The sequence below is a fragment of the Tachysurus fulvidraco genome, chromosome 2 (assembly GCF_022655615.1).
Source record: "Tachysurus fulvidraco isolate hzauxx_2018 chromosome 2, HZAU_PFXX_2.0, whole genome shotgun sequence".
Classification (NCBI taxonomy): Eukaryota; Metazoa; Chordata; class Actinopteri; order Siluriformes; family Bagridae; genus Tachysurus; species Tachysurus fulvidraco.
In genome coordinates this window covers 40,238,725-40,258,943 of record NC_062519.1, presented here as the reverse complement: position 1 = coordinate 40,258,943, position 20,219 = coordinate 40,238,725, and the positions used below count along the sequence as shown (strand labels likewise).

At 40.4% G+C, this 20,219-nt stretch overlaps 1 protein-coding gene across 3 annotated transcripts in view; it reads right to left on the bottom strand.

Annotated features, from left to right (window-relative positions):
• sbf2 (SET binding factor 2) overlaps positions 1–20,219 on the bottom strand; it is a 109,073-nt gene that overhangs the window by 82,855 nt on the left and 5,999 nt on the right. For all 3 annotated transcript variants that reach the window (XM_047809945.1, XM_027153259.2, XM_047809946.1), the window contains exon 2: positions 13,261–13,346. In XM_047809945.1, the coding sequence (XP_047665901.1) occupies positions 13,261–13,346 (86 nt within the window). The remainder of the gene's footprint in view (positions 1–13,260; positions 13,347–20,219) is intronic.

Here is a 20,219-nt window from a genome sequence, read left to right as displayed (position 1 = left end):
AGCATCTTCGGGGTCAGAGCTAAAGGAAGACGGAAAAGAAATTAAAAATAAATAAAAAATCACCTAATGCATGTCTGTATGGAATCTACACAAAGCAGCTCCATGCTGTGGTGATGTGTTAACCACAACATTATGGACTTTTTAGCCAAATTGTATAAAAATTGCTCGAGTATTGTTCTAAAACACAATTCCAGCTGGGTATGCCATGGCTCGGTTACACAATCCTGGAGACACGGTTCAGTTTAGGGACAGGTATATTTAGCGGGTCAGAACGATGTCTATAATTCGCCAAATATCTTAGGGTGAGTAATATAAAGACAACAGAAGTGAAATGTGAGCAGTAACCAGATTTCCGCGACTTATCGTTTAGGTCCGATCTATAATATGGTGTGCTGTGTTAATGAGAGCTACAGACGCGGTCAAATGTGTACAGATGTGTTTATATAGATTTTCGGTCAAATATTTAGGAATCCACTTATTCACTCCAGACGATGTGTAAAGACATGGACATGACATTTTTGCAAACTCAGGAAATCCAGAGGACATGGAGGACTACAGATCACATAATCGTATATTATACATATATATATTGTACATAGTTATTTATGAAACTGGGCCATATCCAAATGTTCAGTCAGTCCTAGGACAGAAAATAACTGTCAGTCAAGACCAGCACTAACACCACCACCACCACCACCAACAACAGCAGCAACCAAAAAACAAACAAGTTCTAAGAAGTTCAGCAGACTTTGGCCGGTCGAGTGTAAACATCTTTGTCCTGAGTTAAAGAGATGCACAATACAGGTCTGCGTCACCCAGCAGACCCCTGCCTGTAAACGTAGCGATAACGCATCAGGGACAGGTGTTTCCTGTGAGTCACCGAGCTCGGCCCCTTCATCGCTCTCTCCAATCAGCGAGCTTGCTTCTGTCCTTTTGTCTTCTTCACCTGACAAAACAAAAGCTGCAGGTTGGCTACAACCTGATATCATGGGCTGCTGTGAGGTCCTTCACTCTCTACCCAGGAAGAAAAACATGAACCTTGATTCAGCCTGGAAATTCTGCCCACCTCCGCACTCTCGAAACAATGGACGGGTTCTACACGGCCATCACTGACCTATTAACATTAGAGCTCTAGGGCTGTTTTTCTCTTCTGCAGATATAGACGAGGATAAACAAAGTGCACCTGAACGAGACAAAATATGATGGCGTTGGTACTCTGTACTTCATAAACAGCTGGACTGCATTTGGTACTTTTAGTCCTAGTTTATTTGATTTACAGCTGATTCGACAGTCACAGTGGTAAAGCTCTACATGCAGTACGAGTTTGGCGCTGACACAACACAACTATAACTAATCAAACCTCTGTCCCCACCCACAACACTACACAGTCTGTCAATCAAACCTCTGTCCCCACCCACAACACAACTATAACTAATCAAACCTCTGTCCCCACCCACAACACTATACAGTCTGTCAATCAAACCTCTGTCCCCACCCACAACACAACTATAACTAATCAAACCTCTGTCCCCACCCACAACACTATACAGTCTGTCAATCAAACCTCTGTCCCCACCCACAACACAACTATAACTAATCAAACCTCTGTCCCCACCCACAACACTATACAGTCTGTCAATCAAACCTCTGTCCCCACCCACAACACTATACAGTCTGTCAATCAAACCTCTGTCCCCACCTACAATGCTACACAGTCTGTCAATCAAACCTCTGTCCCCACCCACAATGCAATACAGTATGTCAATCAAACCTCTGTCCCCACCCACAATGCAATACAGTATGTCAATCAAACCTCTGTCCCCACCCACAATGCTATACAGTCTGTCAATCAAACCTCTGTCCCCACCCACAATGCAATACAGTCTGTCAATCAAACCTCGGTCTCCACCCTAAAGCCACAATAACCAATAAAAACCTACCCCCGCCCACCAATTACTAGGCGTAATTATGTGTTTGCATCCTGAACATTATACAGACGTCCATTCCAGAGAGCCACATGATCCCTGGAATGGTGGGACGGACGGTGTACTCAACACCTGTGACTTAAGGTACGACTTATGAAACATAAAACATCCAGAATGTTGGATGCATTTGGTCCTATGACCTTAGATCAAACAAAGCGGACCTGCTTTAAATAAAATACATACTGTTATGTGTGTTTGTCCTAATGACATCAGCATTACTACAGTAGCTGAATAGTTCAGGATGGCCGTAAGAGATAAAAGAGGTTTATCCTTTTTTTTAATTATTATTGTGCGTAAGCATGTGCTGAAAGGAAATCTTTGGCTTGTTTTGACTCACTGACACTGGCTCTGGGTACACACTATTTCCTGTTCGGTCCCTAAGCAGGAAATAACAGGACAGTCGGTATACGATCTACTGTTTGGCCACAACTTAGTTGTCTTTTAGCGGGAAATGGCCGTTTGTGAGCGGCATATTAAAACCGATTAGAAATGTAGAACGTTTTTATTCGATCAAAGAAATAAAAATAGATATATAAATAAAAAACGTTTAACAAGATTAAAAATCATTTCTGGAGACTTTAAACATAAAAAAAAAAAAAATTTAAACCAACTGATGAATTTCCTTGGGTGCTCACTGTGCTGCAAAATATATATGCCTTTAATAGGCATATATAAAAGAATCGTACAACATACGGCTGACTTTTAAAAAAAAATTGCACCCCGGTGTGTGTGTGTGTGTGTGTGTGTGTGTGTGTGTGCATGTCCTCAGGGAAACGGCTCAATTAGACAGCAGGCAGCCTACAGACCAAACTACCACCATGTACACATTTTCTAAATAACTCCTTGCGTCTTTCCCGGAAGTACGTGCCACATTCCACATTACAACCGGGATCCAGGAGGGGAAAAGAGAGGTTCAAAAAGTCAAAGCCGGCACACAAGCAAGATGACACAAACATTTACAATCTGCCCCGTGCTGAGAGGTCAAATTCCTTCGTTATGGGATGTCGGGCCCTAAAAAGAAACACTGAGCTTCATCTTCGGGTCTCTCAAAACAAAGTAGAAGATTAAAACTGGACTGGATCTTCAAAGAATGCCTTGTTCCGTTTTTCTGTCGTCAAAAAGATTAACGGTGTTCTCGGAAAACTCAACATTTGTTTTCTTAATCGCCAAATAAACCATTAGAAATGATGTGAGTATCAGTGTGCATGAGAGGATGTTCCCAAAATGCTTTATTCGCTTTGACTTTACGAGATAGGAAAATGTTTTTGTTCGGGCTTTAAAGAAAGGGGACGCATTAATCCACTTTACGTGAAGACGGAAGACAAACACTGCGGGTTGAAGCCGTAAAAAAGAAAGACAAACAGATCAGCGAGGACGCTGACAGAAGCGTGCCCTCTCGTGTGCATTAACGGAGGAGGAGGCTATCATTAAGAGAGGGGGAAAAAGGTTTAAAGCTCTTAGAATTGCCTGTGTGATGCTGTGTGTCCCCGGGGCTGGTCTTGAGATAACGAGTGCAGGGCAGGTTTCAGGTTCAAAGCTGTATGTATGGCGCAAGGTGCCAATAAATATGGCACGCATTCCTGTCAGTTTTTCTGGTCATGATGTGCAGTGGACATTGTTTGCTTTTTATATCCACTAGGCTACTGCATCTCTACGTCCATCTATCCGCCTGTCTATCCATCCATCTATCCGTCTGTCTATCCGTCCGTCTATCCGTCCATCTATCCACCTGTCTATCCATCCATCTATCTGTCCGTCTATCCGCCTGTCTATCCATCCATCTATCTGACTGTCTATCCATCCATCTATCCGACTGTCTATCCATCCATCTATCCGTCTGTCTATCCATCCATCTATCCGTCTGTCTATCCATCCATCTATCCGTCTGTCTATCCATCCATCTATCCGCCTGTCTATCCATCCATCCATCCGTCCGTCTATTCACCTATCCATCCATCTATCCGTCCGTCTATCCGACTGTCTATCCATCCATCTATCCGACTGTCTATCCATCCATCTATCCGTCTGTCTATCCATCCATCTATCCGTCTGTCTATCCATCCATCTATCTGACTGTCTATCCATCCATCTATCCGACTGTCTATCCATCCATCTATCCGTCTGTCTATCCATCCATCTATCCGTCTGTCTATCCATCCATCTATCCGTCTGTCTATCCATCCATCTATCCGTCTGTCTATCCATCCATCTATCCGTCTGTCTATCCATCCATCCATCCATCCGTCCGTCTATCCACCCATCTATCCATCCATCTATTCGTCCGTCTATCCGCCTGTCTATCCATCCATCTATCTTACTGTCTATCTATCCATCTGTCCGTCTGTCTATCCATCCATCTATCCGTCTGTCTATCCATCCATCTATCCACCTGTCTATTCATCCATCTATCCGTCTGTCTATCCATCCATCTATCTATCCATCCATCCATCTGTCTATCCATCCATCTATCCATCCATCTATCTATCCATCCATCCATCCATCTGTCTATCCATCCATCCATCCATCTGTCTATCCATCCATCCATCCATCTGTCTATCCATCCATCCATCTGTCTATCCATCCATCCATCCGTCCGTCTATCTACCCATCTGTCCGTTCGTCTATCCAACTATCAATTTACATATCTACCTATATATCTGTCTATCAAATTTACCTATCTATCCATCCATCTTTTATTCTATAAGATATCTCTCTTTACTAATCAATCACAAGCAGCACTGCAGGGTTACAATTAAAACAAACTTTTATGAAAGCATCATCAGAATCATTCGAATGAATTACAAATTTAAATGTCTACAAACATACATCCGATTTTAACAAAACTCAAACCTGAAAGTGCTTCTTAAATTAAAGGTGAAAAGCTGCTTGAGGTTTACAAGCTGCTTGACCTGACTCTCTTCCCAAATCTCTCTCTCATACACACACACACACACACACACACACACACACACACACACACACCACGGTTCAGTGGAAACCCTGTTTAATAAGTGGCACAGTGTCCAGCTGTCCTGCGTTAAATCAGTTACATTTTACCTGAAAGTCGTGTGAGGACACGCTGAGGTCGTGTAGATGGTCAGTAACGCTGCACTTTTTGAGGACAATGAATACCTGCAGCATGATATTTCTACACTTTAGGAGAGATCAAGGACAGAAACCTTAAAATTCAGATTGAGAGAGAGAGAGAGAGAGAGAGAGAGAGAGAGAGAGAGAGAGAGAGAGAGAGAGAGAGAGAGAGAAATGCAAGAAAAGAGAGAGAAATGAAAGTGAGAGAGATAATAAAAGAGAAAGAGAATGAGAGAAAGTGAGTGAGTGAGTGAGCTAGTGAGTGAGTGAGTGAGTGAGTGAGTGAGTGAGTGAGTGAGATAGGCAGAGAGAGAAAGACAGAGATAAAAAGAGAATGTGAGAGACAGAGAGCGACAGAGAGAGAGAGAGAGACAAACAGAGATAAAAAGAGAATGTGTGTGTGTGTGTGAGAGAGAGAGAGAGAGTGTGAGTGTGTGAGAGAAAGAGTGAGTGAGTGAGTGAGTGAGTGAGAGAAAAAGACAGACAGAGAGAGAAAGATAGAATGCAAGAAAAGAGAGAGACAGAGTGAGAGAGATAATGAGAGAGAGAAAGAGATAGACAGACAGAGAGATAAAAAGATAATGAAAGAAAGACAGAGTGAGAAAAATAGAAAAGAGAGAGAAATGAAAGTGAAAGAGATAAAAGAGAAAGAGAATGAGAGAGAGAAAGAGACAGAGAGATAAAAAGATAATGAGAGAGAGAGAGAGAGACAGTGACATTATCATGTTTATCACTGCTTGTCTCTCAGACGTCCCACAATATGAATCTAATCCAACTATATAAATTCCCTGTTGTTTATGCAGACTAACACACTCGACACCACACAGTGTGTTAATCCTTACAAATAATCCTCCCTTACGTTCAATCCCCCGAGCCTGTATAAGGCTTCACTGCCACTGTGCAGCACAGTTAATAAGCTTCAACTGACCCTTAACAAGAAAGCAAAGTCTCGTAACTGCAAGTCGTGCTCTAATAAAAAGCGTCGACACCTGAGGCCAGGAGAATCTGTGGAATAAAGACGGAGGTTGACCTTAACGTCTGCCTGCTGCGTGTAACGAACTCTGCGTAACGGGCGCCTACGTGCCAAGCTGTTTAGGTGAACGTAGCTCTCTAAAAGGGCACACGGGTTCACACCGGCACGCAAACAGCAGAGCTGATTCACTTCCTTCGAGATTAAAAACACCTTCGTAGGCAAATGTTGCAAATATGTTCGTGGGGGTCTTTTTTTTGGGGGGGGGGGGGGGGGGTAAAATTTGGAACATTCCTCATCTGTAGTTATTTAGAGCGCTGGGTGGCAGCTGTGGCCGCGAGATGCTTCTCCCATTCGATTCGTTTGATCTATTCCCATGCGAGATCTTCACAGTGTGAAGAAAGTCTGCAAACAATACAGAGGTGGGTTATTTGGAAATAAAAAAAATTTGCATGGTAAAACCCCAAAACGCTACAATACTAGATCTGTAAAAAATAAATAAATAAATAAATAAATCTACAAAGCAAGAATTCGGGTAAATACGCCACACGACTGAAGTGTAAGGAACTCTGGATCCGGGACAGTTTCGTTCCCACCCCCAGCAGACGATTAAAATAAGGACGTTGTTAACATTGCTGAGATGTTTGTAGCCTCTTGAATCGCTTATGCTCTTTTAAGCATAAAACTGATCCATAACACAAGAGATTCCTGACACGCAAAAAAAAAAAAAAAAAAAAAAAAAAAAAAAAGTATTAAAAAAATAAATAAAAAATACCGCTGACTTGCTGGACCGGACCACAACAACGGAGTGCGGCATGAAACCAGGAGGCATAAACGGAGGGATCAACAACATCTGGTGTGTGCAGAGTTGTTTGTCTGAACAACCCGGAGCTCTCTAGCTATATTTAGGAGCACTCCACATGGTGTAGGTTTCTGAGCTGAACTGTACAGAGGATTGCAGTGGAATAAATAAAAATTCCCTAAAGCTTTCTGTTTTTGCACTGACGAGCATAAAGAAGTAGTTTGTGAGATTTATCTTGTGCCTTCTAACTGCTGCTGATTCATGATTCATTGTATGAGAGAATCTCTGGCTGTGAAGCGGCTGTAAAAACTGCACCGATGCTAATTCTGGGTGTGGCCAGGTTTTAGTGTGACACCAACACATAATGCCATTACATCATTTTTACCTTCCTCCGAGTTGCTTTAGCTGTTGGTTATGTTAAAGGTGGGTGTACGTTGTTTGAAAGCCAATGTTGACATTTGAAATCACCAAAACAAACATGCCCCTAAACCAAATGGGTGTCACCCCTGTTTTGATAGCTCTGCCCCACACATACATACGTAACCCAGGCAACTATTATGGTGGAATTATTATTCATTTATCAATAAATGAACTCAATGAGTAATGCTATGGTAATACAGACGTGTTGTTGTAGTACTGTGTGTTGTCCCGTGAAAGGTTTAGCTCCGTTTCACGCGGAAGACGACGTTGAACACCTAGAACACGAGGCAAAGGTAACGGCAGGTATCCGCCATGTCAACGTTTCAATCGCACGCACTGAACGCTCTCTCCGCCACGTATCGACAAGACACGCCCCTTTCTGCTCATTAGCTAGGCATTTGATTTGTTTTTCGACCCGAAGCGTTTCCCAAACATCGTGCACCCCGCCTTTAAGTTCAGCGACAAACTGCAAAACTTTAATACATTTTTACATATTCACTTATTAGCTGTATTAACTGAATTTGTTTTGTAAACTACGTGTGTGCTTTGTGTTGAGTAGCAGCAGAGATCGTCATTTAATTCTTTTAGAGTGAAGTCACCTTGATAAGCAACAATTGGCTTCAGCTTCTTAACTTGATCGGAGACAAACCGAGACGTACGCAGCTAAACAAAGCTGAGCTGCATGAGAGGAAGATGTTTTCCACTAAACATTTGCCTTCCCGATGTTATTATTATCACGATATCGAGCCTGAGGAGGACGTAAAGCGGGTCTAATCTTGTAAGATAAACGGGTAGCATGGGTTCGATAAGCTCAGAAAATGTTACAACGTTTATTTCGTCTTGAGTTGCGTTCATTTCTTTCCAAAAATCTTTGTATTGGTGATGAAAGTCGGACCGCTGCGTAAAGTCTTCTCCAGCACATCCCAAAGATTCCCAATGGGGTATCCGGACTCTGTGTTGGTCTCTAAACCACCCGTGAACATTCCCATGCCATCGGGGAAGAAAAGAAATCCACAGATTGAGAAACCTGTTCATTCAGTATATTCTCCATCAGCTGAACTCCATTTTTTTGGGCACATAATGTTGTTGAACACAGAACTGAGGAACCGAAGCACACCCAGATCATCACCCTGCCTCCACATGCTTGTACGGCAGGCACTAGGCATGAAGGGTGTATCACATCATCTGCATCTTTTCCTTCTCTGATTCACTGGAACATGGTAAATCTGGACTCATCAGACCACATGACTTTTTTCCATTGGTCCAGAGTCGAATCTTTATGTTTCCTAACAAACTGAAGCCTTTTTTTCCTGATGAGTCTCACTGATAAGTGGTTTTCTTGAGCTCAGTGGAGATGCTAATGGTTTCTCTATTAAGCATAGTTTTAATTACACCAAATTTTTCTGACTACATTTCCTCTTGGTCCTTCCAGGTTTTAATAAAGCATTGGACGATTCCTAACACAGTTTAAGGGTGCTTTTACATCTATAGTTCAGTTCACATGTCTTTGAGCATATTTCCTAAACTGCTTCTCGATTGGTCAGAATAAACGTGCGGGAAATTCCAAAGAAACTCCGGAAGTAAACAAAAAGAGGAAAATACAGCATACAGTACACCATGGAGAGACGACTGTGCGCTGCAATTATGTTCGTGGTTGTAATCTACTACATCACTTGTATACAGCATTCTATGCAAAGTCTTAATTTTCAGAATGAAGCGCGGATGCAGCTTGAAAATATAATTTTAATGCACTGCAAACGGCGAAGACGCATCGCAAGACACTTCAGGAGGCGGCGAGCGTTACTTTTGCAAAACTGTGACATGCTCATCTTCCGAAAATATTGCCAACGACCCACTACGGCAGCTGGTTTAGTCCAAAATGCGCAATACTTTTTGCAGTTAAGCACTCTTAGTACTTTCATAACCTTCTTAATAGATTTATTTTTGATTGGCCCCATCTGACCCTTCTGAAACAGAGGAACACCTTTTCCACACAAGTCTTCTGACATGACCGTATAAAACATAAGAAGCTGCTCACTGCATCAGTTAAATACTACAAGTGGTTCTCAGCTGAAACATCGATCCATCAGTAATTATCCAAGTGAAGCTTCTTACCTATTTGTTTAGTACAAAGCAGGAGATGACTTTTTTGTTCAGTGTATGTGAAATAATTCTAATGAACTGTCTGGAAGCTGCTTAACACTGAAAAACTGTACAATGTGACAAATGTGTGAGATTAAAGACTGAATAATTGTGAAAGGAAAATATATTTATTTATTTATAAGGTTTTTGTAGGTGTGTGTTTCTGTGTCACCTTTCTTTCATTCCTTATTTTCTTAGTTCGTTCTTTCTTTCCTCCTTCCTTCCTTTCTTGTGTCCTTCGTTCCTTCCTTGCTTCTTTCCTTTCTCTGTATCTACCTTCCTTTTTCTTTCTGGCTTGCTTTCTTCCTTCGTTCCTGTCTACCTTCCTTTCATTCATTCTTTCTTTCTGTGTCTACCTTTTTCTTTCGTTCTTTTTTCCTGTCTTTATCTTTGTTTCCTTCCTTCGTATCTACCTTTCTCTCTTTTGTGTCTACCTTCCTTTTTTGTTCTTGCTTCCTTTCTTTCCTTCCTTCCTTAATTCCTTCCTTCCTTCCCTTCCCTTCCTGTCTTCCTACCTTCATACCTTCCATGCTTCCTTCCTTTCTCTGTATCTACCTTTTTTCTTTCTGTGTCTACCTTCCTTTTTCATTCGTTCTTGCTTGCTTTCTTCCTTCCTTCCTTCCTGTCTACCTTTCGTTCATTCATTCTTTCTTTCTGTCTGTCTACCTTTTCCTCTCGTTCATTTTTTTCCCTCTTCCTTTCTTGCTTGCTTCCTTCCTTCGTATCTACCTTACTCTCTTTGAGTCTACCTTCCTTATTTGTTCTTCCTTCCTTTATTTCCTTACGGTCTTCCTTCCTTCCTACCTTCGTTCCTTCCTTCCTTCTTTACTAGTAGATTTAAAGCTAAAGTCTGGCATCAAAGTGAAGAATCAAACTGAATCAAATACAACATGGGCCAAATATTTTGTTATTTTAGTTCCATGCATATTTATTATCCAGAAACAATCTATTTAAAATCATGCCATATATTTCATTAAAATTGCATTTTTGTAGTTAAATTATGACACAATTCTTCATTTGTTTAGAAAGGAATTGTTTTAATTCCATGAAATACAAACAGTTCCTTTGTAGCCAGTCTTCATTTTTTTGGACTAAAATGGATACAAATAAAAATAAATTTTAAAAATTAGGATGGATAATAAAAGTTGGTATGCACAACTATAAAAAAAAAATCAGACTTGACCCAAGTTTCTCAACATTTTGGCTCCACAGAGGTTCCACCACCTGCTCAGGGATTGTGATTCTGTGGATCTACCAGATGTGGCAGTTTGACAGGACGTGCAAGAATAGCGGGAATCAGCCAGCTGTTCCCTGTTGGTCCTGACATGCACGGCGAGGCACGAGGGGATTTTTATGTGTGAAATCATGACAGAATCTCCCTAATTCTCCTAAATGTGATTTTTGTAACTGCGAGGAATGTCCGATGCCTAACCGAGAACACAACAAGATAAAAAAAACATGACCAGGGAGAAGTACAACACATTCATTTAAGTGGTTTGAGATGATCCCGAGAACCTCCAAAAAGCAGTCTGGGAATAATTAAATCTTAAGAAGGGACACGTGCACAATTTCCTCAAATGTGTAAAGAACTTCAGCCAACCTTCAAGTCAGGTCTGCTTTCGGATATGAAGGAATTACATATGAATGGAAAAATGAATAAAAACAGTGAACTGACTCATGGGTGTCTCCTCTAATTAGTAAAGAAAATGTTTTCCTTAGAAATAAACTTCAGGGCTGATTAAGAACACATTTACCCCTTTTCCACCAGAAAGAACCGGGTGCTGGTTCAGAGCTAGTGCTGGTGCTGGTTCAAAGTTGGTTCCACTGGCGAACCTTCTAAGAACCTGTTTGCCTTTCCATCGGTTAGAGAGCATCACAGAGCCGCGTGTGACGTCATTGTATACGTGTCACGTTACACAGCAACGTTAGCGCAGCAAACACAACAACAACAACGGCGGATGTTGCTTTACTGTTAATGCTCATGGCTTTGTGAACCTACATTAACATCCAAACGCGGCGAATCCAACATGCATGTGCGGCTCCATGTTATCTGTATAAACGGAGGTTGTAATCAAGAAAGTACATAACGTTATTTTATCATTAACACAGAAAAAAGTTACCCTTAGCATGTAGCTACCTACTATCATGTGTGCTGATAACTGATCATATTGCAGTAAAGTAAAAGTGTATTAAACATTAGTAAACTTTAGGTACATTATCAAATGTGCTAACATTAGCCCCGCCCCCAGGCACTAACACTGTATCATAGTTGACTGGTGAACAGACTGACAAACAGATGATGCTAAACCTTTTCTCAAATGTTACTTTAGGATTAACTGCAAGATCAACCAAGATCATTACGACCAGCAAAACAATCTACGTTAATAAATAAATAATAAAGCCAAAACAAGACACATACAAAAAGTAAAAAAAAGGTGTCGATTTCGAGGTCATTCGCTCTTAACCCACGTCACATTTACTATGAAATACCTCTAACAAGCAGAATCATTTTAAGCATCTAAAAACACCGGCCTAATCATTAACTGACTAATTATAATTGACCAGTAGATCTATTTTTTTTTACATTTTTAAAGGTGAAGTGTGTTAAATGCCACCCTGTTTTTTATTTTTTTTAAATGCCATCTAATTATAATCCTACAACGGCACGTCCTAATGGTTTTGATTCCGCACAGCGATTATGTTTATTAAAGAACATTTCATACATTTTGACCTGATGGAACAAGTTTGTTCCTGTTCTCTATCATTTTCTTTACAGGAGCCATAAATGGTCACTGTCACCATCTTCTCTTTTTTCCCCACTCTATACGACGTGGTAGGGTAAAGTTCTGCAACATTCAAAGTTCACCGCCTTCCGTATTTCGAGAAAAAAAAAAAAAAAAAAAAGAGACTATGGGTGTAAAAAAAAATCTAAATAAAAAAAAAATACAAATAAAGCTTGGATATATTCAGATACCGAGCAATTATTTTATTATTTATTTTTCATTTAATTAATTAATTAACACACTCTTCTTTTTTTTTTGGGCACTCTATTTGATTTGCATCAACAAACAAACAAAGAAATTCCTGCACAGAGAATAACTTTGGCAGAAGAATGAAGGAAGTAGAGTGTGTTTTCCGGTCTGAGAGAGTTCCTGTTTGCTTGCAGCATGCCTCAGTAAACAGATAAACAAACCCTGAGAGAGAGAGAGAGAGAGAGAGAGAGAGAGAGAGAGAGAGAGAGAGAGAGAGAGAGAGAGAGAGAGACATCCTATGACGGACTGTGATCTTATAATCCCAGGGGTACGAGGCTCGTTTACTGCGACCGCTGCTCCCCAGATTTACAGCTTGTTCTTCTCCGGCTCTGATAAGCAAATATTTGCTGCAGGAGTGGAATGATTTGTGCTTTCTGATAATTGGCCCCCAGTCTTGAGTTCAGACCCCGAACCCCCGACCTGACCTATGGATGGAGAGCGAGGAGGCGAGGGGTAAAGGATCTCCCTGCTGCTGCCCTTACAAGGCACGGACCCCCAGCGGAGGCACGATGATAACACGTACAAACATCTCCGGGATGTCAGCATGGAATTCATTTCTCCATTAGAGGGATACAAATTAAGCGTTTCAGCAAACAAACATAATGCATTTGAAGATAGAGGAAACGCAGAGACGGGAACAGAAAACGGGTTCCTGCTGTGGTCGTGGGAAAAACAGAAGTTTTTCAGATTGCCATGAAGTGAATATCTTCACAGAGCTAAAGCAGATTTAGCAAATCTATTGTGGATTACATAACTGACCCTGTGGACAGATTTCTCTTAACCAGGGCCATGTCCAGCTTTAAGTGAAGTCGTAACACTCACCATCTCCACACCCTGAGGGAACGCCGTGCCGTCCCAGTCCTTTTTTGGAAAGCGCTGAATGATTTTCCCGCATCCTTCACCTGAACCTGATAACAAAACAAAACAAAAAAACAGACAAAAGCGGTTCACAATCATGATCACACAAAGAAAAAGAAATGAAGATTATGATGTTATGAAGATTATGAAGATATGGTGTGTTATGTTTGGATGGAAGAACTCAAGCGTCCTGCTCAGTGTTCTGTCCTCAACCACACTGAACACCATTGGAGTGAACCAGAACACTGACTGAACCCCACAACTCATCACCCAACAGCTCATGTCTGATCTTATTAATGTTCTTCTAGCTGACAGAAAACAAATCTCGACTGCCAACCAATGATCTTGACCCTTTCTGTATCTAGATGATCTAGATGCTCTAATACTATGCTCACATGGACAACCTGGAGATATACAGGATTACTGTGGATGGTGCAACTTGTGAATAGCTTCAACAAGACAAACAAGTTATGGAAGGGAAATGATTTATAAATCACATGCTCTGGTGTCACCCAAATGAGAATGAGTCTGGTTCCTCTCAAGGTTTCCCTGTAATTCTGCTTGAGGGAGTTTTTTCCTCAACCCTGTCACCTCTGGCTTGCACAATAGGGATAAATTTAAAATTTATATGCCGAATTTATACATTTCTGTAAAGCTGCTTTGTGACAGGGTCTGTTGTTAAAAGTACTCGTAAATAAAATTTAGTGAAGCTTATTGTAATAACAGCAAAGAGAGGAGAATTAAGCCTCAGCAAGCACATATGGGTGCACTTTTGTCCATATAGCTTAGTTTAACAGTGGGGAAAATTTACTATTTGAGAAATATGACCTTGGTGTGACCTTGAAATTGTCTGGATCGATACCAAAATCTGTCACGTCCTTCAGTAGACGGACAGACGGACGAGCCCGAAAGCATAATCCCCGATTTCCCTGAACAGAGTGTCTGAGGAACAATAAATTCAAACATCCTCGGTTTCACATTAAAACAAACAATAAAATTTCTAGAATTCAGATTTAATACCGAACGCTCTCGGGTCAGAACGATCTGAACAACGTGATGTGATTTTCGTGTTCGCTACAAAAACTGATTCACACATACTGATTCGATACGTCATGTTGGAAATTTGTTGTATTGTTCAACTTTTGATTTAATAAATCCACGGGTCGTTTCGACCTGAAACTTGAAAGAGTGAAAGCTGGAAGTTTGAAAGAGTGAAAGCTGGAAGTTTCGGCTTTGCGTAAGAAAATGTAATCAATCACAATGTGAACACGGAGGGAGGCTGGAGCACGGATTATCGGGAGGTGACTCAGAAAAACTGCCAGAATCAGTCACCATAAATTACAAGAGGGTAAAAAATATCTCCTTTTACGATAGCCTTAAAATATCCGAACAATATATTTGCCTGGAATTGCATTTGTATCTAAAATGAATTTTTTTAAATGAATCATCCTCCTGTCCTTCAAGAGACTCACGATTTTACGATTTCACGTCTAAAACATCTGGCTATAGACATTGAAAATCACTACATTGCTCTACAAAATTATAACCCTATGAACACGCTTCTGTTTTCTTAAAACCCTTTTAAAGTTTAAAATAACACAAAGAGGACAAATCCTTTCACCAAAAAAAAAAGAAAGAAAAAAAAAAGTGAGTGGACAGGGCCCGGACAGAGCACCTAAATAAGAGCTCTGAGAAAATCTGTAGCCTGTAATTCGTCAGAGTGGGGGGAAAAAACAGGGAAGGAAGGAAGGAAAGAAAGAAAGAAAGAAAGAAAGAAAGAAAGAAAGAAAGAAAGAAAGAAAGAAAGAAAGAAAGAAAGAAAGAATAAAAAGCAAGAAAAAGAAATAATAAAAAGAAAGAAAGAATAAAGCATAAAAAGTAAGAAAGAAAGAAGTAAGGAAGGAAAGAAAGAATAAAAAGAAGGAAAAATGAAAAAATAAAAAGAAAGGAAGGAAGGAAGGAAGGAATTTTAAGTTTCCTTCATTCCTTCTCATTCTCACTCCCCCCAACCTCCCTTCTCACCCATCCACCATTCCACCCTCCCATCCTCCCCCTCTCCCTCCCACCCCCTCCCCCAATCCTTCCATCCCTCCTTACAATCTAACCGCCTCATACCCTCCTTGCCCCTACCATCCCACTCCCTAACTTACTGCATTCTTCCTCCTCCCCCTCCTTCCCTCCTCCCCCTCCCTCCTCCTCCTCCCTCCCAGACAGAAGAAAGAAGTGCTTGAAACAGTGAAATCTGGTGCTATTAAAGAGGTAATACGACTTTACACTGAAGGTCACGATTTACAGCCTTTAATAATGAAACCACGTCTGTATTTCATTTTTTTAATGAAAAGCAATAAATACGAGACAAACAGCTACACTGTTATATAATATTATAAATAACAGAAACAAAATGATGGATCAGACATCAGAGGGGAAAAGAAGGAACGATCGTGTGTGGAAATGGAAATGGAAAAAAAACAACTGAATATATTGACTTCAATCAGTACTTTGTTTACATGTAAATAGACATGTTTCAAAATTTTGTTTACATCTAAACAGAGCTGACTGAATTCTTTATTTACATTTAAGGGGAAACCGATTCAATTTCTTGTTTACATGTAAACAGAATTCTTTTTTTTTTGTTTCTGTCTTTAACGACCTGCCTGAATTCTTTGTTTACATTTAAAGGAAACGGATTCCATTTCTCATTAACACGTGAAGAGCGTTTGGTTTTTCATTTAGATCAAAACAGATTTGACCGAATTCTTTTTTACATCCAACAAAGACTTGAGAATTTCATTTTCCTTTGCATGAAAACGAAGGATAAAAAAACAGACGAGAACATTTTAAAACAAATATTATAGTAAACAACAGAGCTAAAATCCAGTCCTTGCTGATTCAAGCAAGATGTTTGGTATTTTATTAGAAAAGAAAAAAAAAAAGCCGACGAGATCTTGCCCAAAGCAAAATCACGACGTTGGCAGAAGCTCATCTTTGTGCTCACGGTTGCAGTTACTATAACAATCAAATCTGGAAAAGTGAGAAAATATAACTGCAGTCTCACAAAACAAACACACAAGATTTGTTCACATGTACTGAGTCCTTGGCTAAAGTTAAAAATAGATAGATTAGATAGATAGATAGATTAGATAGATTAGATAGATAGATAGATAGATAGATAGATAGATAGATAGATAGATAGATAGATAGATAGATAGATAGATAGATAGATAGATAGATAGATAGATAGAATACCACATGTTTTGGGATGTGGTACTGTAGCTCAGTGGTTAAGGTGTTGGGGTACTGATCGGAAGGTCATGGGTTGGAACCCCAGGTCCACCAAGCTGCCACTGCTGGGCCCCTGAGCAAGGCCCTTAACCCTCAGTTGCTCAGTTGTAAGTCACTCTGGATAAGGGTGTCTGCTAAATGCCATAAATGTAGTGAGAAAAATAGCTACCAAAGAATTTAAGCCATTTAAAGGGTTTACTGGTATAAACATTTAGTGCTTTCACATCACTCTGACTTCTTTACCTTATACAGAGTTTTGGGGGCGGAGTCTGGCTTACGCAAACACTTACGCAAACGCTTACGCGAACAACAAAGATTAATGAGCTGTGTTTTTCGTTAAAAAAAGGAGCTTAAGTGTGTTGTTTGTCTGTAATAAAAGGGAAAAACACAAGTGTGAAAGCACCCTGATTGGATTTAGGAAAAGCAGATTTGCTTTGCCGTGTCGACAGAGAGATAATTGTAGACGGTCAAAGGGGGAAAAAAAACAACGGATCAAAATAGAGGAATTTAATAGAGTTTATTGTCAATGCACATCTCGGATGATCCATCAGCGACTTAGTCAAAACTTTGAGAAGTGATTAATCCAAGAGTCGCAAGCGATGACGACGCAATAGCAGAAATCACATGTCCGGAATACCGGACGAGGCTCAGTCCTGCTTCGAGGCAAACAAATTCCTAGCATTCCGAATGCAAAACGTATCTCTGTCACCGTTACTGATCTTTGTAACACGGAGATAAGCGGATCGGAAAAAAATCCGGGTCGGAATTGTCCGATTGTGAAAGTGCAGTATGTGAAAACCGGAATACCTGGAAGTTTATGGGAATACTGTTGCAATCACAAGCACTTGTAGGGAAATAACTTAACTGGTAAAAACAAGTGATGAACTATCTTGCTAGGACATCATGCCCCGTCTGTTTGCATTCCTGACTAAACACATCACATGCTTTCTGGTTTACGGTGTTATATTTGTGTATGATCGCTCGGGGAAACGGGCACCGAGACGTAGGGGGAGAATAAAGCACAATAACTGCTACAAAGTCTTTATCAAACCAAATCAGACCGAAAAAAAAAAAAAAAGAAGAATGTGCACTTAAAAGGAATTTAATCTAATTTTACGATAGCTGAGTGACGTTATCGTATGACTGACACGTGGGACGAGGGAGATGGCTTAAGAGCATCTGCTCCTAGATCTCTCAGTTATCTCATTATTGCCTATCCAGCACATGTGGGATTTTGGAAATATTCTCCCACATCAGAACCATTTTTCATACGATTGCAATCGGTGCGATTTGACGAGCAATCGTAGTCGACGTGGTTTATAAAAAGATATGCACATGCAAAAAAGGATACGGTATTGATGAACTGGACCGGGGATCACCGAGGGTGCAGAAAAAGCGTTCCCTGATGTGAACTTGTGACACAGAGTGATTAGATAGGGCTGCGTCAGGTCAGCCATGAAATCAAACAAACTGAACAAAGAGAAGGGATTTGAATACTCGCTCGAATTAGATGTGAAGATAAAAAAAAGCCAGAGCCGTGAGTGCAAAACAAATATCAGGCAGCTTAAACAGGCACCTGACACTTGAAGCGTATTTATCGTGGCCAGGTAACTCGGTGTCACCGGCTGTGTGCAAATCAGTTACTCCCACAAGCTGCTGAGTAACTAAATAAGCATTTTATCTCACCTAAAGCCTGAAGCAGAGCAGAAGCAGACTTTACCCAGCTCACAGTGTCATAGTGACCAGGTTTGAGCACGTGCATTTTGCTACTCGTTGATCCTGATATTTATACAATATAGACAGAAGAACAGAAACTATTATTTTGTCACATATACACTACAGCACAGGGAAATTCTTTCTTCACATATACCAACTGTGGGGTCAGAGCACAGGGTCAGCCATGATACAACACTCCTGGAACAGGGAAGGTTAAGGGCCTTGCTCAAGTCTAACCCTAGACAAACAATGGACAAGCTCACTAGACTGCTGAAGAGAGCAGTCAGCGCTTTCCTCAAAGCGTGTTAGTCATTCAGCAAAGACGTCACCCATCTCAGAATAATCACGTGCTATTAAGCCTGTAATATGAAGGTGTAATATGAATTCATATCTTATCCTGGCTTACGTATCCATTTGAAACGATTGGACGCCCGGAAGCTGCGGTGACTCGAGTTAGCATCGAGTCATACGATCGTATTTCCTAACTCTGAGTAAAGTGCTGATGTTAAACCGATGTCTTGAAATGATGTTTTAGACTTAACCTCCTCTTTGCGATATACAAAAATGTGGCGTAATTTATCTTCATCACGCGTGATGGGAGTTTAAATCTTTCTCCAATCAGCCCACAGCTTTTCCTCCCTGCTCTTTATCTCACAGGCACGTTCTCAGGATAACTTATCTGTACAAACCTGGACATGCAAGAAACATGTGTTAAGATGAAAGCAGATCAGTTTGGTTTACACGACCGGTGACCGCTAGCGCTGAAAGCTATACTGTCTGGTCCTGTCCTGTAACTGTAACTCAACACTTAGATTAAATTACCCTCTCTTTTTTTTAAACCTTTAAAGTCTCAGCTTATTAATAAGATTGTAAATTAAAAGATTACGTTTATGTTCCGTAACAAGCGGTTTCTTTCATCATTTCAGAGAGCAGAACCTAGAAACACTTCCTTCTACGTTTAAGGATTTTACTAAATAAAGGTTCTCCTAAGTCAAGCTGAGATGTTAAGCGATTTTACAGCAGATGATAAAAATCACGCTGACGAGCTCCGGACACAAAATATTACACAGACGCACGTTCGTTTCACACTCATTCACCTACAGTATATTCATACCGTCGGTCACTGTCTCGGTTCGAATGCTGCATTTCATTTTTACATTTTTTTCTATTTATTTTGCCACTTTATTTCATTTTGCTACTCCGCTTTCCACTGCAGCTTCCTTACTATTTATTTCCTTGTATTGTAATCTATTTTATTATTTTTTAGTGATTGTGTGTATTTGTACGTGTCCAATAGAGTTTGTATTTAAAACTTTCTGCCGTCGGCCTGAACCAGCATCCGGTAACGCTGTAAGATCTCATGAGGATGTTGGCTTGTGATGGGAACTAGAGTATAAGTAGATTATTACATTTAGGTGATTAAATCCAGTATCTGTATGTTAGAAAGTGCAGCGCTGTGGGTTAGATTCTCAGCTCAGGTGTGAATCGTGTTGGATGTACAAAAAATGGACACCTTCAAATCGAATCGATTCGACGAGCCAAGCTTTTTTTTTCTTTAGCAGGTAAACCGCAAAAAAGGTAATGAGACTTCCTTTCACAGCCGTTACAATTTCTGCGTATGGGTTTAGTTCCTCATGGCTACAACGATCCTGATCACATGATGCTCTTTAATTCTGTGAAGAACAAAAGCATCAGACTTACAGACCGTGAGTCATACAAAAGTTATAATTTTGTAACCAGCAGAATGATTAATGTTTACTCATGGAATTTGTTTGATTCAGTTTTCTACATCGGTTGCATGTGAATGAACCGAGCTGCATTAACACGATTTTTTTTCTTTTTTTTTTCACAATCAACATGATTTAATTAGGCATGCTGAAATCCTGAAAAAATGAACGAAATGTGAAAGATCGATACGATCTTGG